The sequence below is a fragment of the Hippocampus comes genome, unplaced genomic scaffold (genome assembly GCF_001891065.2).
Source record: "Hippocampus comes isolate QL1 unplaced genomic scaffold, H_comes_QL1_v1.1 scaffold91, whole genome shotgun sequence".
Taxonomy (NCBI): domain Eukaryota; kingdom Metazoa; phylum Chordata; class Actinopteri; order Syngnathiformes; family Syngnathidae; genus Hippocampus; species Hippocampus comes.
The window spans coordinates 1,031,333-1,050,585 of NW_017805034.1; the positions used below are offsets into that span (position 1 = coordinate 1,031,333).

The following is a 19,253-nucleotide window of genomic DNA, read 5'->3' on the forward strand; positions in this document are numbered from 1 at the left end:
CTACTAAAAAAAATATGCAGCACATTGACGAAAATGGAAGTGCTTTGTGCATGACTCAGTTAAACAAGAGTCAACCTCTCCTCATTGCTTTCCTCTCAGGATGAAACAATGCAGAGGTGGCAAATCCAAGACCGGGAGGTAAGAATTCTGTCAGTTTGCCATGGGTGCTTCGACTCAACCAATGGGCGAGTTCACCTGCTTGAGAGTGAAAAGAAAGTCTTGAAACTATATGACATTTTTTTAAGCCTAATTTTATATCATAGACATTTTTTTTAAATCATTGAAATTTGGCACGGCTGTGAGTCAACTTAACCTTTTTTTTTTTTCCTTTTCCTTTTCCTCACTGCGCTGACAAACCCATTCTCATAAAGTTCAAACAAAAGTCCCCAAGCTAACAATGGGTACCGGTCAGCAGGTGCATGGACAGACAGAGAAAGGGACGGTCCCGATTCAGCTCCCCCGGCAACGGCCTCATTAATGCAAACACCGTGTTGCTATGGAGGCTGCAACACATAATTAGTTCCTCCTCATGCGGTTTGGGCCCAGAGGGAGAATTCCTCAACAGACATGGACGAGTCACCTGCTGCGGACCACAGACTGGACTTTATAGAAGATTACGTGCTGAGGACTCTCAAAGTCAAACACGACCGCTGGCAAAAATGTGTGTCCAGCGAAGACAACTTGCAGATTATGCAGGACTTCCTGGACCAACCGCAGCAGCGGATTTTGGTGGTGTGTGTGACCTCGACCGGACTGTTACAGCCCGCAGCCGCCTTCACGTCCCACTCCAAAAACAAAGCAGTGTACTTTCTAAAACGAAGCAAAACAATCCTGACTGCAGAACGCATGGAGGATAACTTGGTGTGCGGCGACTTGTCTTGCTCGCCTCTTGACCAGTTTTCTGCCCTGATTGAGGAGGTAAGACAGCAGCGGAATTTGTATTCATCATGTGGATGGGTTCCATCGATCTATCTTTCTAACTTACGAAATAATCAAGCGTAAATACCTGATAGAAGGAAACTTTTCAACTGTCTGCACTTTACGTGAGTATTTATTTTGGACTGTTTACTTTTGTGCATTTACTTTTGACATGAGACATTTGTACTTTCTACTGCTTCGTACCAAGGTAAGGCCAACCTCAGTTGATTTGATTCAGTGAAGCAAGATATTCCCCATCCATGGCTTTATTTCTGAGAATCGGTTGATGTTGTCAACATGTCATTTTGTCGGTGGCGCATGATGTGTGCACAGACATTTTTTTTTTTTTTAAGAGAATCAGAATTTATTGATTTATTGGCCATGTATGCAAAAATCACACAAGGAATTTACATCCGGCTTATAACCCATTCAGAGAAACAGACAAGACAACAACAATGAACATGGGGGGGGATTGAACGAGAAGCCTGGCGGGTCGCTGTTAAGCGCCCCGATATCTTTGATGTGAAAGGAAAACAGTCGGGAAGAGGAGGAAAAACAAAAACTAACTCAAACCATTATCTCAATGGGAAGATGGTTTGAGCCACCGAAAAATTTCATCTTATATTTTACTTCATTCTGCATGTTTAAAACCCTCTGTGGTTTGTGTTCCTGATTTTAAAGTACACTAACTGGCAGGGGGCTCTGAGAAGGTGATAAAAAATTGGCGTCTCTCTACTTCAATGCCCGACATTGAAGATACCATTTTCTTGGGCCTTTCGAATTATCATAACTTTTCTCCTCTTTTGCATACAAGTCCTGTAAATCGAATTGAATTGTACATGAAACGCAGTTTTTTTACAACAGCCACCTGAGTGACATCCCGCCCTGCCAATAGAAACGTGTGTCACAGGCTATGACGCAAATCCTCGTTGACAGAAATTGTATATTTCTGCACATTTTTAGAGCATTGGAAAACATTAAGAATGTTTGCGTCATGTTTGTCCTCTTACAGAACCCATATTAAAACAAAAAATAAATTTCCCTCCCCATCTTTTTCAATTTTCAAACATTTTTGAAAAAGCTCCAGGGAGCCACTAGGGCGGCGCTAAAGAGACGCATTCGGCTCTAGAGCCGCGGGTTGCCGACCCCCGGTCTAGCCCTACCATTGATTTCTTAGTGACAATAATTTAAGAAGATGTGTATCTCAACACATGCCATCAACAAAATAGAATCGAGTCGAATAAGCATCCTTTCCAAATATTATTGTGGCAAAACAATGGCAAGTAGTTTCGCAGCTCTAAATTTTGAAAAACATTCTACAAACAGCTCATTAAGGAACACCAGTTGGGGGTACTTATGCAAAATCCCACACAGCTACTATCTTCCCTCCATAAATGTTTTATATCTCTTATTTAAACATTTAATCGACATAAATGTATGTTGTATAACTGTTAAGTGTTTAAATATGAGTTATGGTATGGCGACGCAGCGGCGTTAATTTTTAATATCAGCTGGGCAACATAATTACTTGATGCTGAGAGGAGCTTATTTCTCGTACTCTTATATAAGGCACTTCAACAAGAGTCGGGAAGAAACTCATTGTGTCTGCTTCACACTCGAGACGTTCTGGGTTTGAATCTTGGCCTTCCGTGCGTCGTCTTCCACATTCCCATAATATGCATGTTGGGTCATTGAAGACTCAAAATTACCCTTTGGGTGTATAAATCTGTTGCTCTGCGATTGTATGTACCGTATGCGTGATGCAGTTGATGCTTTTTTTTTGCTTTACAGATCCGAATGTTACTTCCACTTGTGACTGAAACATAAAATTAGTTAAGGGTGTTGCCTTTACGACATTCATTATTTTTATGGGTTTTGAGAGGTGCTTTCAAAGTAATAACCCAAAAATGTGCAAGTAATTGCCTTACCTCAGACACTGGGAGGCTCAATATCTTGAAGAAGTGTGTGGCAGGCGCTCACTGTCAGATCCACTTTTAAAATAGCTACTCATTCAAATCACCTTGTAACCAGTGGTGTTTTCATATTAACGCAAAGTGGCGGGGCACCAAAACCACTTAGGTAGGCGGGTAAATGACATTGCGCTCTTTTTTTCCATTCAGATGTGTTTGTTTTAAAATTTCGAATACGTATTCCAAGGACGTCAGTTGTAAGTCGCACAGATGACCCAAAAGAATCCAATACAATTCAATCCATCCTGATTTAATGCCTTCTGTCTTCGAAAACCAGCTTTACAAGCTGCTGTATCAACTGAATTATACATTTAACTCTTGTGCAGAATCCTTTTTTTTTTCTGCCCACTTCACACCTTAGCCTGGCAGCTTGCGACTTGGCAAAAATTCCTAGAGCTGTAACAGAACTTAAGCCAGAGGGCAAGATGTGCCTCGGGCAGGTCGCTTTTTCGCTGTCGACCAAAGATAAACTGAAATAGTGGCCAGACTGACCCGTGAGAAGCAGCAATGTCCCACCGAGTATCGAGATTGCTGGATAATACAGGACAGAATATAAAGGAAAAAGCTCGGCAAACTTCGAGTTTATCGAAGTTAATGCCATGGCAACCTTTCTTCCCAACTGTTCGCCTTGTCATTTCAGTGTGATGTCCACATTTAATTTGATTTAGGCCTACTGTGTTGATGAAAAGATTCGGTTACGTTGTTTTAACTTAGTCAAAGTACAGGCTGAAAAAAAAAGTACCGTAATTTCCGCACTATGAGGCGCACCTAAAAGCATTCAATTTTGTCGAAAGCCGACAGCGCGATTTATAATCCGATGCATCTTATCTATGGTGTTACACTCTCTCTGTATTCCCCATTGAGTTGTTTCCCCTCTTTGTGTTCTGATGCCATCGAGTGGTGATAATTAGCACGAAACAATTGTGACGTAAACTAATTGACATGTACATTCGCCAACACACGGCACGACTTTGTGAGCTCTGCCCAGCCATTATGAAACAAAGATAATACCAAATGCATAGTTAACTGCTGACTAAACGAAGGAAGAAGGAGACAAGCAAGACTTCGAAGGATATTTAGCCCCTTGTGGATGTGATCCCAACAGCTTTGTGTACCTTTTTGTTGAATCAATTGTCGTCATAACCTCTGTCTTTCATTTGTTGTTTTGTAATGCCAAGGAATAAACCCTGTATTTTTATAGACTTTGTTTCGTGCTTCATGCTACATCCTGAGGATATGGATAAATATTCGGATTCCTTGGACGTAGTATTTCAAATGTTCTGTAAATCGCTTTGTAACAGCTTCAGTGGATGTGATGGCTCTATATAATGCTCTATTGTATTGTATTGTATTCCCTTTAGCATAGCTCCATCGAGTGGATCCATAACGCAACCACAGCCACAACTGTAGCTTCTATTCTATGCGCCTTATAATGCTGTGTGCCCTATATATGAAAACAGTTTTAAAATAGGCCATTCATTGAAGGCGGGCCTTATACTCCGGAGCGCCTTATAGTGCAGAAAATGCGGGCCTTGTCAGTCATTGGCCCTTACATCTCACCTTTTTTGTCGCCCCGCTCTAGGTTGTGGCCCCACTGCTGTCCAACAGTCGGAACCACACCGATTGGCCTCAGGTGGTAGCCCAAGATGTCAGGCACCTCATCCACTCCCTAAAGAGCAGCGTGTTTGTCATGTCAGGCCAAGTCCAAGGAAAGACACTGCTGCCCCTTACTGTTGGTTTGGAGAGTGTAGAGCAAGCTGCCTTCGAGATGGATAACGGGTAACCCAAACAAAGTGGACTGTTTGATCATGCATCCCCCCCCCTTGCCCCCCACAACATTTACATTCAAACTTGTGAAATTTCTCAGGGGGGAAACAATAGATAAGAGCATCATCCACTCCTTGGAGTCAACGGTGATTGAGTGGAGCCATCAGATCCGTGCTGTGCTGATAAAAGACTCAGCAGAGGCCTTGCTTGAAGACAAAAAGCCCACACCACACACAGAGCTGCTCTTCTGGAAGAACAGGTTGGCAGATCTATTTCTACGGATACGAAATGGCCACCGGCAACCTCGAACAAAAACGTTCAATGTTGTGTCACAGAGCCCCGGAGGTAAATTATTGTAACACTTTTTGTCGTTTTTCCAATGTTGAATTTTTCATAACAACTGCACCGTCTCATGAAAAATGCTTGTTTTGGCATCTCCTGATTCTAATCGAAGATTTTTTTTTTTTATTCTGTGGTAGACATTCTCTGCTTTTATTTTTATTAGCAAACACGCTAGCTGTGATCAATACAGACTACTTACATCATATAATTTAATGCATATTTGCGACACACTTAGAGTTGTTTAGATGTTTCCCCAATCTAACTAAAAAAAAGTAGAGTTAACCCCGTCTCATGTGATCGGAAATTGGGGCTAATCACGTAGTTTTTAGGTAACTAGTTAAAAAAAATAAAAACTTTTTTTTTGCCATTTTCTTTTTTTTTAATGGTCATAAGGCAACATATAATGTACTGTAATTAATTTGTTTGCAGCGTGATTTTGTGAACTGTGTGAACAAGTGAAACAGCTCGGATGCACCTTAATGCATTAATGAATTATCGGCCTGGGACTTGAAATCGGCAGATGCTAAAAATCAGCTGAACTGGACTCAGATGCAGGAAAAAAAAAATGTGACTGTGTGTGACATGCCCACGACCTTCCTAAGGATAAGTGGATTCGAAAATGGATGGATGGATGGATGGATATTGATGACTGTTACACCCGCGTTGCAAGACGGAGAGATACCGCCGCTCGTTCCTACCGACTGCTGTCAGGCTGCTGAATAAAAAATGAATAAATAAATAAATCATAGAATTATTTAAATGATATGACAACATATGTGAATAGTACTGTGACTATTGTATTATATTGCACTTAATTATTGACCTTATCCATGTTTGTATTTATATTGCACTTAATTGAACTGTGTTTTCTTTTCTCTTCTTTCTACCCACAATCTTGCTGCTGAAGGCTGTAAATTTCCCCAGTGTGGGACAAATAAAGGATATATAATCTAATCTAATAATATAATTTGCAATATAATAATATATTTCTTCATTATGGGTGGGTTCAACAAAAGGTGGATTTATTTTTTTCTGAAACATGATGGCTACAGATTACAATGCAATCAATGCAGGGTAAAATATGAACCGTACATGCTTATAGACTATAAACAATCAATAACAATATTTTAAAAAACCTGATGTGCCAGGAAAACAAAAGACATGTTTCAAATCAGCGTTAAAAGAAAAAAAAAAGGACACATAAGGCTGTTTGCTGTTTATGTTCTATTTATAGCAAAAACTAAAAAATAAATTCTACTTTAACACCAATATGTACAATGAAAGATTTGATTTGTCGAAGAAATCTCCACGGTATGCATATTGTTACAATCATAGCGGCTGAGAAAAATGACTTTCCATTTTGTGCCTGTGATTACTTACCAAATAAAAATTGGAAACACATAATTCAAATGCAGCCGTTGTTACATTTACAAATGATTTTATTACACAGACCTTTAGGATGAGTCATAAATTATCAAAGTTCCACAAGCGCTCAAAGCCAGACAAATTTGACCTTTTTGTGTTCTCTATCTACATTTTTTTTTGCCTTTAAGATATGCTGATTTGGAGTGCATTTACTCCCAATTAACATCACACAAAGGCAACAAAATGGAGATGTTGCTTGACGCCGTTGAGAGCAGCTATTCTCCTGCTTTTCAGAACATCCGACGGGAAGTCCGTGCAGGTAATTACAGACTGCAGAAAAGAAAAAAAGCGGAGTTTTTGTATGTGTCTACCTTTGCCCATTTGATATTGAAGCTTGACTTTTCTCAAGTGATGAATCCGCTTTTTTCACTTGGCAGCTGTGGAGGAGGCAAGGGACGTCTGTACCTACTTGACACCACTGCAGCCCCTGTTTGAGGACATGGAGAGTCGAGAGTTTATCGAGGTCAAAGGTCTGATCGGTCCCCTGATGCACATGGTGTGTCTTGTGTGGGCCAACTCGGCACACTACAACACTCCACGGCGACTTATTGTTCTACTGCAAGAGATCTGCAACCTCCTCATACAGCAGGTCAGCTGGCGTTTTGTCCCCCCCCCCCCCCCCCCCCCACCAATCCCCCCAACACCTTTTTACGCCTTTTCTTTTTTTCTTTTTTTTTTTCTGCAACAAAAGCAATTTCTGAAATAAGCACCTGTCAGCAGGTGGGTGGCCAAGTGAAAACAAAGTGCAATGTTTGCCCATTAAAGACAAGTTGAGAGTATTCTCTCCCCCCCCCCCACTCCCGAAGTTCCTTAATATAAAAGCCTCATTAAAGCTTCCTTGCAGTCTTTCTTTTCAACACCGCTTTTAAGGCAGTTTCGAAGATTTGTTGCACGTTGCTCTTTCAAGAAACACCTTTGTTTGGACTTTTAGCCTGAAAGAAAAAAAAATAGACCACCACTTGAATGCCTTATGTCAGGCAGGCAACCCCCTTTTTTTGAGAACATAAAATGACCAAACCCCCACATCAATACACTGTGCACAGTCTTTCTGCACAAAAATATTGCACGGTTCTGAGGGGCACTGGGAGTGAGGTAACATTTTAGGATTGTTTGCGATTGCTATTCCATGAACTATTATGTAATTGCAATATAATGTATCTAATGTGCAGATGTGTCAGACTCATATTTGACATGGGGCTACATTTTCATTACCGTTTTCCCTTGGAGGGCTGTGATGACTGTACTGTAATGTGGGGTTTGGTAACAAGAAAATGCTTACAATATGTCTCTTATTTATTACAAATGAGAATTTTGAATTTTGGTCAAGATTTTAGCAAACATCATGAAAGTTGACATGTTTGCTTTGCTTTCGGGGGCCACATAAAATGACGTGGCGGGTCCAGATCTGGCCCCCAGGCCTGGAGTTTGACACTTGTGTACGATTGGGTGTATCTCATCCGGCTGCTTGGATAAACTGACCAACTGTTTCTCTCCCCCAAAACAGGCTCGAGGTTATTTAATACCAGAGGAACTTCTCAAAGGAGAGGTTCCTGAGAGTCTCCTGAAGGTGAAAACATGCCTTGAGATTTTGGAACACTTCAAGAGCATCTTCGAGGACCGTCGGACTAATCTGGGCCAGTACCAGAGGAACGGGAACTTGGTGAAGCCTTGGGATTTCCCCGCCACTTTAGCAGTCTCCGGACTTGATCTCTTCATCAACAGAATCATTTCCATACAGGTAAATGCGTTCAAATGGATGGCAGCCTTCAAAATGATTGCCATTCTATATCCGTATCCATTTCTTGTTTCCATCTATCGACCACATAGGACATCCTTTTGGCAGCGGTGGACTTCTTAAAGCTTGAGAAATTAGAGATTGGAGGTCTTAGGGGTCATGCGCTAAACCAGCAGGTCCAGCTCCTTCACCAGGAGTTTATGGATCGTTTCAAGATCTTAACAGAGAAGCCCTATGACTGCTTGGACCTCCAAAACAAGGTGAGGAGGAGTACTTTTGAATCTCACATTCCTGCTTGGCCTCAACTACTTCTTTTAGCGTCGCCTTTTGAGCCGCCAACCGCACAAGCAATTTCAACCCTGAACACTTCACAGCACACAAGAGGTTACTCCAAAATGCGCTATTGCGCTATTGTGACCCAAACGTCATTGTATTGATCAACCAAGTTGTTCCTGAGTAACAGCGAGAAAAGCAATTTACTTTTCTTGTAATACCCACTTGGAAAATCGAGTTAGTCGGATGTAAAAAGGAATATGCTACTGTATGTCGCCTCAATCTGATCTCACGCAGCTCAGTGGGATCTTGGCTTTGGGCCTAGCTGTAATTTCTGCCCCTGCAGGAATTTTCGAAAGATGTGTGGGACTTCAAGTTGTTAGCAGATGACACAGACCGGCGGCTAGGAGCCATCTTCTGTCAGGCTTTTGATGACGCTGCAGGATTGGAGCACGCCTTCAAGGTACTGGAATTTAATCCCACTCTTTGAAAACACATCATATCCACATGCACTGGGTCGTCTCTTCTCCATGCCTGCAGGTTCTGGATATGTTTGGGAGCTTGTTGGAGCGGCCCAGAGTCGCTCAGGATGCTTTGGACAGATACCCGCTCTTGGTTAGCATGTTTGACAAGGATCTGGACAACTGCAAAGTCCTTTACCATGAACATATTCAAATTGCAAATGAGCTGGGTAAGTTTTGTGTTAAAAGTGCACACGGATTTCTAAAACCCAAACAAACATTGGTCCCAAAAGCATGGTCTCCTAAAGCGACTTAAAAATAACAGCGATGAATATGGGAGAGACTCCACCTCACACATGACATTAATAAGAAATGAGTAGCTATGGAAAATGGATGAATGGTTGGATAGATATGAATTTTATAGCGCTATCAAGGAACCCGAGGACCCGAAACACTTCTTGCATCGGATATCATCACTGTATATTGTGCAAGTTGTCAGTGACAGTGCCTGCACTCGCCGTCTCTCTATCCTCAAAGGACACTTATTAATATGGATTTTTTTTTTTAACAGCCACTATTGCATTACTTAATCTATTTATGGCATTAAATAACTGGATTTTTGCAAACTGCGACATTTACCTTGATCAGAAATTATGCATGACAGTATAAAAATAGAAGTGACCGTATTTGAGTGACCTTTTGTCAGTGAAAAAGTTTTTGGGCAACTTGGCACCACTTTAAAACTCTTGAATGGGTGAATTAATGAATTTTACCATGTTGCCCCTTACAATCATTTCCTCCCATTGAATGTAGAATAGCAGCATAGTACAAAAGCAGTTTACAAGAACATGCAGATAGAATCGATGCTGTTCCTGTGAAAATAGCTGCCAACTTCTTCTCTGGCGTTCATTTTTAAGGAATAATGCATACCTCTCTTTCAACAATTGATCTCAGTCAACCGGACTTTATGGTAAGCGTTCGAAGAACGGTTACGCTACTTTTCCACAGGCTCTGCTCCGGTGAATAAGAATATGCCAGCGGTGGCTGGAGGGCTGATATGGGCCCAGGAACTGCAGCGGCGCATGCAGACGACCTTCTCCAAATTCAGACACCTTTCGTATCCGTGAGTGTTTGCCCATCCTCACAGACAACAGATAAGACAAACATCCACGCAGGGCACATAGAGACGGACAACCATCCGCGCTCACACTCCCACCTAGGGACAATTTAGAGCACAGGTGTCAAAGTCAAGGCCCAGGGGCCAGATCATGGCCCACCACATGATTTTATGTGGCCTGCAAAAGCAATTCATGTGACAATTTCCATGATCCTTGCCAGTCTGTACCCAAGTGTCAAATTGTGATTGTGTAATAAATAATGTTCATATTTTGGAATCGAACCCTTCACCTCTGCACTGTGAGGCGGACGTGCTAATCAGTCGACCACCGTGCCACCTCATCCAACTTAGTGAATCTCAATTTTGGAGACACAGACATACTTTGGTGAAGAAGAAATTGACCAGCCTATGTAGAGGCCTGAATGCAATCCCGTCAAATACTGTTGAGATAAACTACAACAAAAATTATGACGCAAACTGTTTTGTCCAACATGGAGGAATGGATAACATTTCCAACAGACATTTTCGCAATTCCAAACATTCCATTTTCTGTCGGTTCTATCGCCTTGCCTCCTCAATACGTATCAATATATTGCATAATGCAACATCCGCGTTACCTTTCACAACATTTCCTGAATCTAATCTTGTGAAAAACCTATTCTCTGAGACAGGTGCCTGGAGTCTGCACAAGGAGTTTGGGTCATCCAGAAGTATGAGGAGCTGATGCAACTTGTTGACAGGTCGGAGCGCCTCATCTTGCTATGTTGCATGACATGTCATCATGCAGCCATGTAAATATAGCCGAAAAAAAAAAAAAACAGAATGGCAGATTGAAAATAACTGACAGTTAAAGTATTGCCCTTACAGTATTGTTATTAGGAGGAAAGTATAGCACAGTGTTCTGCAAGGCGTCACTCACTCGCCTGGCAAGGACACACACGCCCAACGTACATGGGTTGTTTATTGCCAGAGACGTGGGGTGGGGAGATAATGAATGAATTGGACCTTCTGCTGCCTCATTGTCATTCATCTACATGGTGCAAGAATAAGATGAAATATCCTTTTTTCCTCTAAATTTGGAACTTTTGACAACATTTTGGAGAGAAATATCTAGCAGTTGTAATTACTATTTACTGGTTCATCGTTGCGGCCTTGCTTGGTTTTGTGTTGCAGTAAGACTAACGAACTCAAATGTGCCGCACTCTGACAACTGGACTGCCGTTTGTGACTGGATGTGATTTATATACTTGAGCTCAATCGCAAAATAGATGAGGACAAGTGCTATACTATAGCCTCTAATGGTTGTCAATCTATTGCAATATGTACGTATTTTCCGTACTATAAGGCGTACTTAAAAGCATTCTATTATCTAAAAATCCAACAGTGCCCCTTATAATCCGCCGCACCTTATATATTGCTCACTATTCAGATTTCTTGGACGGATTATTTTAAATGATCTGGAAAGAGCTTTGTTACAGATGCGACGGTTGTGAAAACTCAATGTAGAGAAAGCTGTATTGTATTGTATTCCCTTTAGCATAGCTCCATCTAGTTGATGCAGAACGCAACCGCAGCCACTCTTGTAGCTTCTATTCTATGCACCTTATAATGCCGTGTGTCCTATATATGAACAGTTGTAAAATAGTCCATTCATTGAAGGTATCGCCTTATTCTCCGAAGTGCCTTATAGTGAGGAAAATCCGGTAGATTGTTGATGTTATCCACCTTACACATACTGTAATCATGCGCAACATATTTATTCAGGAAGTTGAAGTCAAACGGCTAACAGTAATGAGTCTTTATGCTTTCGGTAGCCCTCAATGTCGCGAGCATGAATCAGATAACAGCCCCATCTGCTAAATCTATTTGATTTAGTTAGCTTATGAAGCAGCCCACGTGGAATGCAATGCAGACATGCAGCTCCAGGCTTGATTGATGTTCTCATTACTGGAGCACTGCTCTGTAGATGATCTCACAGGAGTCTCATAATCTCACATGCCCTGTCGCCACTCACTGATGCCAAGTGAGAAATCGCCTTTTAGACCACATTTAACATCAAAACCTACGAGATAAATCATCTCATTGAGGGGGGTGGGGGACCGTTGCTGCTTTGAATTATGAAGGAACCAATAACAGAAAGGGGGAAAAAAAAGTCTTCTGTTCCCTTCTTGCTCGCTTACAGTTATAATTCAGCTTTACACTGACCACTTAAAGCTTGTAATGCCTCAAGGTTTAATCATTGCACTAACATTACAGATGGTTTTGTTTTCAGCGCCGGCCTTCTATTTTGGACTCTTCTGTAATTGCTCCAGTCTTACAATGTGACAATGTGACATTCCTGGAATGCGTCAGAACAACACTTTGCATGTTCCCCTTTTACCGATTCACTTTTGAATGCAATATTTTACGCTCAGAAATTGGACAGGGAGATCATTTGGCCAATTATTGTGGTGAGCAACTGGGTACTGCGGCTCATATAAAGATAGTTTGATGAGAGCCACTTTTCCCCCATGGCATCAAGTGAAAATAAAAACAGAAAGAATACAGAATTGGACATAATTTCAATATCAATTTTGGGCTAGCCCGACGAAAATGTGGAAGATGCATTCAGGGCACACTGTGAGAATACAATCTAATTATGAACTTATGTAATAAATGCTGGTATTTTAAATCAAATCTGTAACCCTGTGAGCTTTCATGGAGCGTTGTGCTGAATTAATTTTGATTTTGGCCCAAACAAAACGGAAATTGTTATCAAGCTAAATGCTAGCATTTTAGCATAGCACCCTCATCATATGAGAAAGATAGAAAATTGTATTGATGAGGATTGCACATAGTTGGCCTGTAGTCGGACACAATTTCAAATAAGAATTGACACGATTCTAACATGTTTGTTGGGATGCTTTAAAAATAAATAAAGAAACAAATAAATAAATGAAATATAAAAAAGCAAGAAAGCATCCCGGGTAGAGAACAAGCAGTTTGGTAATTATTTGCACATGATATTCACATTTTTCCTCATGAAGAAATTATGGTAGAGATTTCTTCAAATGAACGTATTCAAGCATATAATTACACAAATTTTAACTTCATGAAGAACTGGAGTGAGGATCTCTATGCATCCTGCTTAACTCCCATTCCAGTTGCTGTTCAAACAATCTCTATTGCTGCCATAAGTGAATGCCATCATTATTCTAAACATTCCCGTCATGATTGTGATGGGCATCCTTACTCATTACTCCCCACTGACAAAACGCTGCATGATTTATGACCATTACCAAGACATTGGATTGCCTCTGTGTCTGCGGTGCCACTATCAGGAAATGAAGCTCACGGCAAAAATCCAATAAGGAGCGCGCAGTGCGCGCTGAAGTACTCATCATAATAGTTGCTATTTACAGATTGATATAGCCGTACGGAGGCCTGACATATTGTCTGTCCCCGCCGTCTTGCAGATGAAGCAGTGTTTATCCTCATCCAACCTCCAGCTGTCCCAACTAACCCTCCATTTCGTGCGAGCTCTCCCAGCTATTTGCCACTTCTGTGGCTAATTTAATGCAAGTGCGAAACAATGTTGAAACCCCTCTGGTACCATATTTGTGAGAACGGCTTGATGTGCCTGAAGTATATATTTTCTCGGTATTACTATTTCAGATACTGTTTCGCCCTGTACGAGGCATGGACGAGGACCCTTGACAGCAGTTGTCTTCACAACCTCAGCCTGCCCTTAATCTGCAGAGACGTGTCCTCTCGGCTGATCTCCGTCAACTTCAGCGCACAGGTTTTATTACATGGATCACGATGTACATATTGTACGGCTTACAGCAGAATGGTAGGTATGTAATGTCTTTTAAAACATGCCCCCCCCCCCCCGCTCTTCTTTAGCTTGCATCTGTGTTGAGAGAAGTGAAGTACCTGGAAGCCAGACAAACTGAGGTGATTCCTGACACCGCAGTGCAGATTTATACCACCAGATGGCAGTTGTGGCAGTACGTGTCCAGCCTGGAACTCGCTGCAGGACGATACAACAAGGTGAATATCAGAAGTGGGCATTCCGTCATATTAATGTAAGGTCCATAAGTTCCGTCAGTAACCGAGTCCGTCCTTCATTGGCAAAAAGCAATTGGCGTCAAGTACTGAATTCACACACAGTCCGTTCTGCAAGTCCGTTCTCGACTATCTAACGTCAATGATTCCGACAGCCTAAATTCTGACAGCAGCTCACTGGCTGAGTCACTGGACTGACGATTCTCACCTCTGGTTAATATACATTCTGATCTAAAATTACACATGAAGTGACTCTCATTAATAATAAAAAAACAATGTTTTTTCACAATATATTGGGAAGACAGCACAGGGTGCTAGTGGTTAGCATAACTTTCTCTCAGTTGAGAATTTACGGGGTTGGAATTGTCTTTATTATAACATGAACCCCAAAAAACGTTTATCTTTTTCCACGGGACAGATTAATGGCATTCCCCTTCATTTCACTGTGCAAAGTTGATTTGAGATGAGAATGATTCAAGTTACAAGCATAATCAGCAAATGAATTCAAGTCAAGGTGCCACTGGATGATGGAAAACAGCCGGATTGACTCGAACAGTTGTTGTTGTTCATATTGTTATTATGATTAATTTATTTCTTAAATCCATTTCACAATATTGCACTTCAGTTTGAAATCACATTTTTATCTTCTTCCCTTGACCACATATTTTAGGTGATTCAGTCTGTGCTCGACGTGGAGAATCCGCTACTCCAGAGGCAGCTCAGGGATATTGAGACCCAAATAAGAAAGGCTGAAGAAAGCCTGAGTTGGAACAGCCAAGGTGTGGACCCTCGGTGCGCACATACACACTCATAACTAAGCAAGAAAACATACTGGGACATTTAACGCTGTGAAGAAAAATACACCTTCAGTTTTTGTTCACCCCATCTTTGTCATTTGATGACAATAGCAGTAAATAGACAATGCAGTAGTTGGCAGACATGTTTGTGTTTTTGCACTCATCCATGAGGATAACTGCAAACCACCTGGAGAAGTGTTTAGAAAAGGCCATGCAATAACCAAAACAAAATGGAAAGGAGAATGGACAAGCATTGTGTTAATCACATCCATTACAGGTCACTTCGTTGAAAGTCGAAGAGCAAATCAAATAGACGCTTGTTGAAAAGAGCAATCAAAGTCTCTCTCTGAGGGTAAAAACAAAAACATCATGATCATCATCATCATTGATTCTTTTTCTTTCAATGACATTTCATGGTGCACTCTTTACAAAGCTGCTGGTGTAATTCTGGCATCCAGGCAATTTTCTTTGGGGTTACCATGGGTAACAAGTGTGTGTTGTTTTAAACCACGCGGCCATGAACTAACTGTAAAAATGTGATTGCACTGTGACTGGCAAAAAAGTCTGTTGCGGTTAAGGTCATTTGTCTTTGGCGTATCCATGCTAATGACCTAACACATCCAGACACTTTTACTCTGGAGATTTAAATAACAACCAACAACCATATTTACTCAAACTCAAACTTCTTGGCTATTCCTAGGCATTTGGCAGTATATTCAAGAGTTGCGGGATTCCATCTGTGACCTGGAGAGCCGACTCCAGAAGGCCAAAGACAATGTGGAGGAGATCCAGAATTGTATCAAGTCCTGGGCAAGCCCATTGTTTGACAGGAAGGAGGGGAAAAAAGATGCTCTGCTCAGTCTGGATGATCGGGCCGAAAGGCTGGATCGTTTTTATTGTATGATACGGTCATCCGGAGATCAGATTCATTTCCTCATGAAGGTAATAAATGCGTTTCCCTGAGTTTGAAATATTAAATTGGTGAGCAACTTGGTCAACACACCGTATTTTCTGCACTATAAGGCGCTTCGGATTGTAAGGCGCACCTTCAATGAATGGCCTATTTTAAAACTGTTTTCAGAGATAAGGCACACTGCATTATAAGGCACATAGAATAGAAGCTACAATAGTGGCTGCGGTTGCGCTAACCATCCACAAGATGGAGTTACACTAAAGGAAATACAATACAATACAGCTTTATTTCTATCTAGCCTTCGCAGTCGCTGCAGCTGCAACAAAGCTGTCAGAACTGGTCCTAAACACGGTCATGAAACATCAATACAAATGGCATTACAAAACAATAAATGAAAGACCAAAGTTATGAAGACTGCGACACCATATCTAAGGCGCATCGGATTCTAGGCTTTTGGGAAAATTGAATACTTTTCAGCGCGCCTTATAGTGCGGAAAATATAGTCATTGCAATTGTCCAATGTCCTGTTCTCAGAGGAATCTTGAGCTTTTTCTGTCAGACCCATCCTCCGATGAGTGGAAAGCTTACGAGGACTACATTGATGACATGGTTATCGATGGGTTTTATCACTGCATCGAGTGTTCACTCAAATTTTTCCTGGATAACACAGGTAAGCTAGTCCAAAAACTCCCTAGTGGTCCAAAAAAAAAAGAGTCATGATCGTTCTTTAAAGCTCAGCAAGCATTGTCGGATCTTTCAAAAGCGCTTATACAATGGCGCGGTTCTGATCCTCAGCCCTTGAAACAATGTCCAAGTGTCCTTGAGAAAGCTACTGAACCCCCATTTGCTCTTGATGCTGTGGCGACCGAATTTCTGATGCACTAAACATTCCTCTGAGCTACAGCTGATCCCAGATGACTTGAGGCAAGCGGTCGAGCGGTTTAGATTCTTCAATCATTTTTCAAGCAGACAATTCACACAAGCACACAAAGAAAACGCAACATTGTTATTGTGAGGTCACAATACGATTCATGCTCTCCTTCTTCAAACCGAAATGTAATATCAAAATGTTTTTCTATGCCCCGACACTGTAATCGATGGAGCTGAAATGTATCGGTGCCTTGAAATGCTTCTTTTAAGACATGTTTTTTTTAGGATTTTATATGTCACTAGGGTATTTCTATTGACAGCAGGCGTGGAATAGATGTGTACTTGCTTGCTGTCAAACTGGACTAGGATTCATTTCAAGAATTATTGTCACACTGCCGCGACTGTGCCCTTCCTCTCATCCCACTCTCCTCCTTTTTTTCTCTCGTTTTACACCAGCGTGCTGCATCTGTAATCAAACATGGCCCAAGTCAAGGACATTGTTTGCCATTTTTTGATTTAATTTTTTTTTTTACAATTTTGGGCGATGGTTCATATCAGGTTAAGTTTGAGAATGTCCTGAAATGAGATTCCACACGTAGAACCATGGAAGAATATAGCAGCAATGTCAGCAAAAAAGGAGGATTGCGGATTATATATGCTTCCAGTGGCTTTGTGAATAAAATATTCCCGAATTCAATAAACTGACACCCAATGTATCTGTTATGACAGGAGCTAATGTTCCCTAGAAATGTTGGAAAACTAAAACATTTGTGCCTCAAATTTTATGACAGTAACCATAATATGCATATGAATGCTTAATCTGTCTCATTCATTTTAATCCATTTCAATCCATGGCTTTGAAGTGTGTTCAAATGCTTTTTTGGAAACAGTTATCAGAGCATCTGGGAGAGATAATCTGAAATAATTGGAGACAAAATACGCATTTCTTAAGATGCCATCATTTCCGTTGATGCCTTAATTGAATAATTTTGCTGTTTGGACCAACTATCTTTCCTATCGCAGGACTTCCTGATATTTTTTTTTTTCTTTTTCAGAATAAGAACATAAAAAGAGGAAATGTTATATTTATTCACATCGTATACCGTTTCCAGATGTAAAAACGTAATATTTTGTCAATATTTAATAACCATTATTTTTCCATATACATTTCATAACTTCAGAACCCAAATTTAAAAATCATTATACATGTCACTTGACAACCATCACATTTGTGTCAGCTATGCCGAATGGAAAGCATCTGACGGATTAATCCAGAAATAATGAAAATACATTTTGGAGAAACAGGAAGTGGTCGTTCGTTTGCCCGTGGACAATGCTGGAATTAGACCCAAAGTTCTGATGTGTGAAGTGGTCGTCCGACCTGGTTGTATGGCTGAAAAACAAATCAAAACATCTCATTCGAGACCACACTGAACATCTTAATGCCTCATCACATTGATTATTTAAAACTGAGAATACCCGATATATCAGAAAATCTTGAGTTATGTCCTCCAAAATATTGTGGCCAAAGCTTCATCACTCTACCCATTGAATTTATTAACCGTAATATAACTTCCGTTCTAACCCCTTTTTTCCCCCTTCTTCATAAATATAAATACTATAAATACGTCATCTCAGCTACATTATGTCTCCTTTTACTTTGTATATGAAAGCGTTTATTCTGTTGTGTCCTCAGATGAAAAAAATGTGACAGTGCCCCTCTTTGAGGCCCAACTGATTCTGAACGTTCCTGATATGGTGTTTATACCATCTTTGGCGTTTGGAGAAAGTGAAAATTTCTTTGACCTTGTCGAGAGTCTCATCAGCGATGTGTTCAGAGTGTCGTCATTGGTGCCGCGCCTGTCCCAGCACAGTTCCTTTCCCCACTACCAGGTATTGACGTCTCATGAATTTTGTCAGTGTTTTTTTTTTTTCCCATCTCCATATTTGACCCTCTCGCAGGCTGACATGGAAGAGATGGCAGACTTGACAGAGATGCGTCTTGTCCTCATGGATCGCGTGAAGAGCGTCATGGCGACTTGCTGCGCTTTCCGCAATTCAATGGAACGCTATAGCTACCTTTATATAAATGACAGGAAGGAGTTCCTGTGCCAGTTCCTCCGATACAGCCATGTTCCGACCAGCCAGGAGATGCAGGTTCAAGATGAAAATTGCATCCCAGAGAGGCCCCCAACATTAAATCACTTTAAACAGCAAGTGGATAGGTGAGTGCTTGTTTGTGAATCATTTTACACAGTTCCTACATATTTTGAGAACATGTCTACTGACAAAGATCAAGATTTATCGCACTCTTTTTGGTCCGTTTTTTTTAAAGCTTCATTGAGTTTAGCCTTCCATATCGACTGCTGGGCCAAAGTCTACCAAGGATTGTGTGACCATGATGACTCGGCGTGGAGCTAGTGGATTGAACATGTTAAAAATCTAATGCCTTTTACGTGCAGAAGCGGAGCTCAGAATGTATACATAGTTATTTATCTATTTATTTATTTGAACGAGTGTGCGCAAAGACGGGAGTCAGCAATTAATTATCAAACTGCTGAATTACACTGAAATAGTGTTTGGATGTTGACAAATACAAATTCCAAATTGACGACTTC

At 41.0% G+C, this 19,253-nt stretch overlaps 1 protein-coding gene across 1 annotated transcript in view; it reads left to right on the plus strand.

Annotated features, from left to right (window-relative positions):
* The first annotated feature begins 357 nt into the window (after nucleotides 1-357).
* Nucleotides 358-19,253, plus strand: part of dnah9 (dynein, axonemal, heavy chain 9) — a 119,383-nt gene continuing 100,487 nt past the window's right edge. Inside the window, exons 1-19 of the mRNA XM_019863599.1 lie at nucleotides 358-918; nucleotides 4,471-4,667; nucleotides 4,756-4,914; nucleotides 6,551-6,681; nucleotides 6,800-7,011; nucleotides 7,927-8,160; nucleotides 8,250-8,417; nucleotides 8,777-8,893; nucleotides 8,971-9,121; nucleotides 9,900-10,014; nucleotides 10,125-10,137; nucleotides 10,678-10,748; nucleotides 13,663-13,789; nucleotides 13,894-14,040; nucleotides 14,726-14,834; nucleotides 15,553-15,794; nucleotides 16,300-16,435; nucleotides 18,332-18,528; nucleotides 18,598-18,860. Of these exons, the coding sequence (XP_019719158.1) occupies nucleotides 568-918; nucleotides 4,471-4,667; nucleotides 4,756-4,914; nucleotides 6,551-6,681; nucleotides 6,800-7,011; nucleotides 7,927-8,160; nucleotides 8,250-8,417; nucleotides 8,777-8,893; nucleotides 8,971-9,121; nucleotides 9,900-10,014; nucleotides 10,125-10,137; nucleotides 10,678-10,748; nucleotides 13,663-13,789; nucleotides 13,894-14,040; nucleotides 14,726-14,834; nucleotides 15,553-15,794; nucleotides 16,300-16,435; nucleotides 18,332-18,528; nucleotides 18,598-18,860 (3,140 nt within the window). The 5' untranslated portion in view covers nucleotides 358-567. The remainder of the gene's footprint in view (nucleotides 919-4,470; nucleotides 4,668-4,755; nucleotides 4,915-6,550; nucleotides 6,682-6,799; nucleotides 7,012-7,926; nucleotides 8,161-8,249; nucleotides 8,418-8,776; nucleotides 8,894-8,970; nucleotides 9,122-9,899; nucleotides 10,015-10,124; nucleotides 10,138-10,677; nucleotides 10,749-13,662; nucleotides 13,790-13,893; nucleotides 14,041-14,725; nucleotides 14,835-15,552; nucleotides 15,795-16,299; nucleotides 16,436-18,331; nucleotides 18,529-18,597; nucleotides 18,861-19,253) is intronic.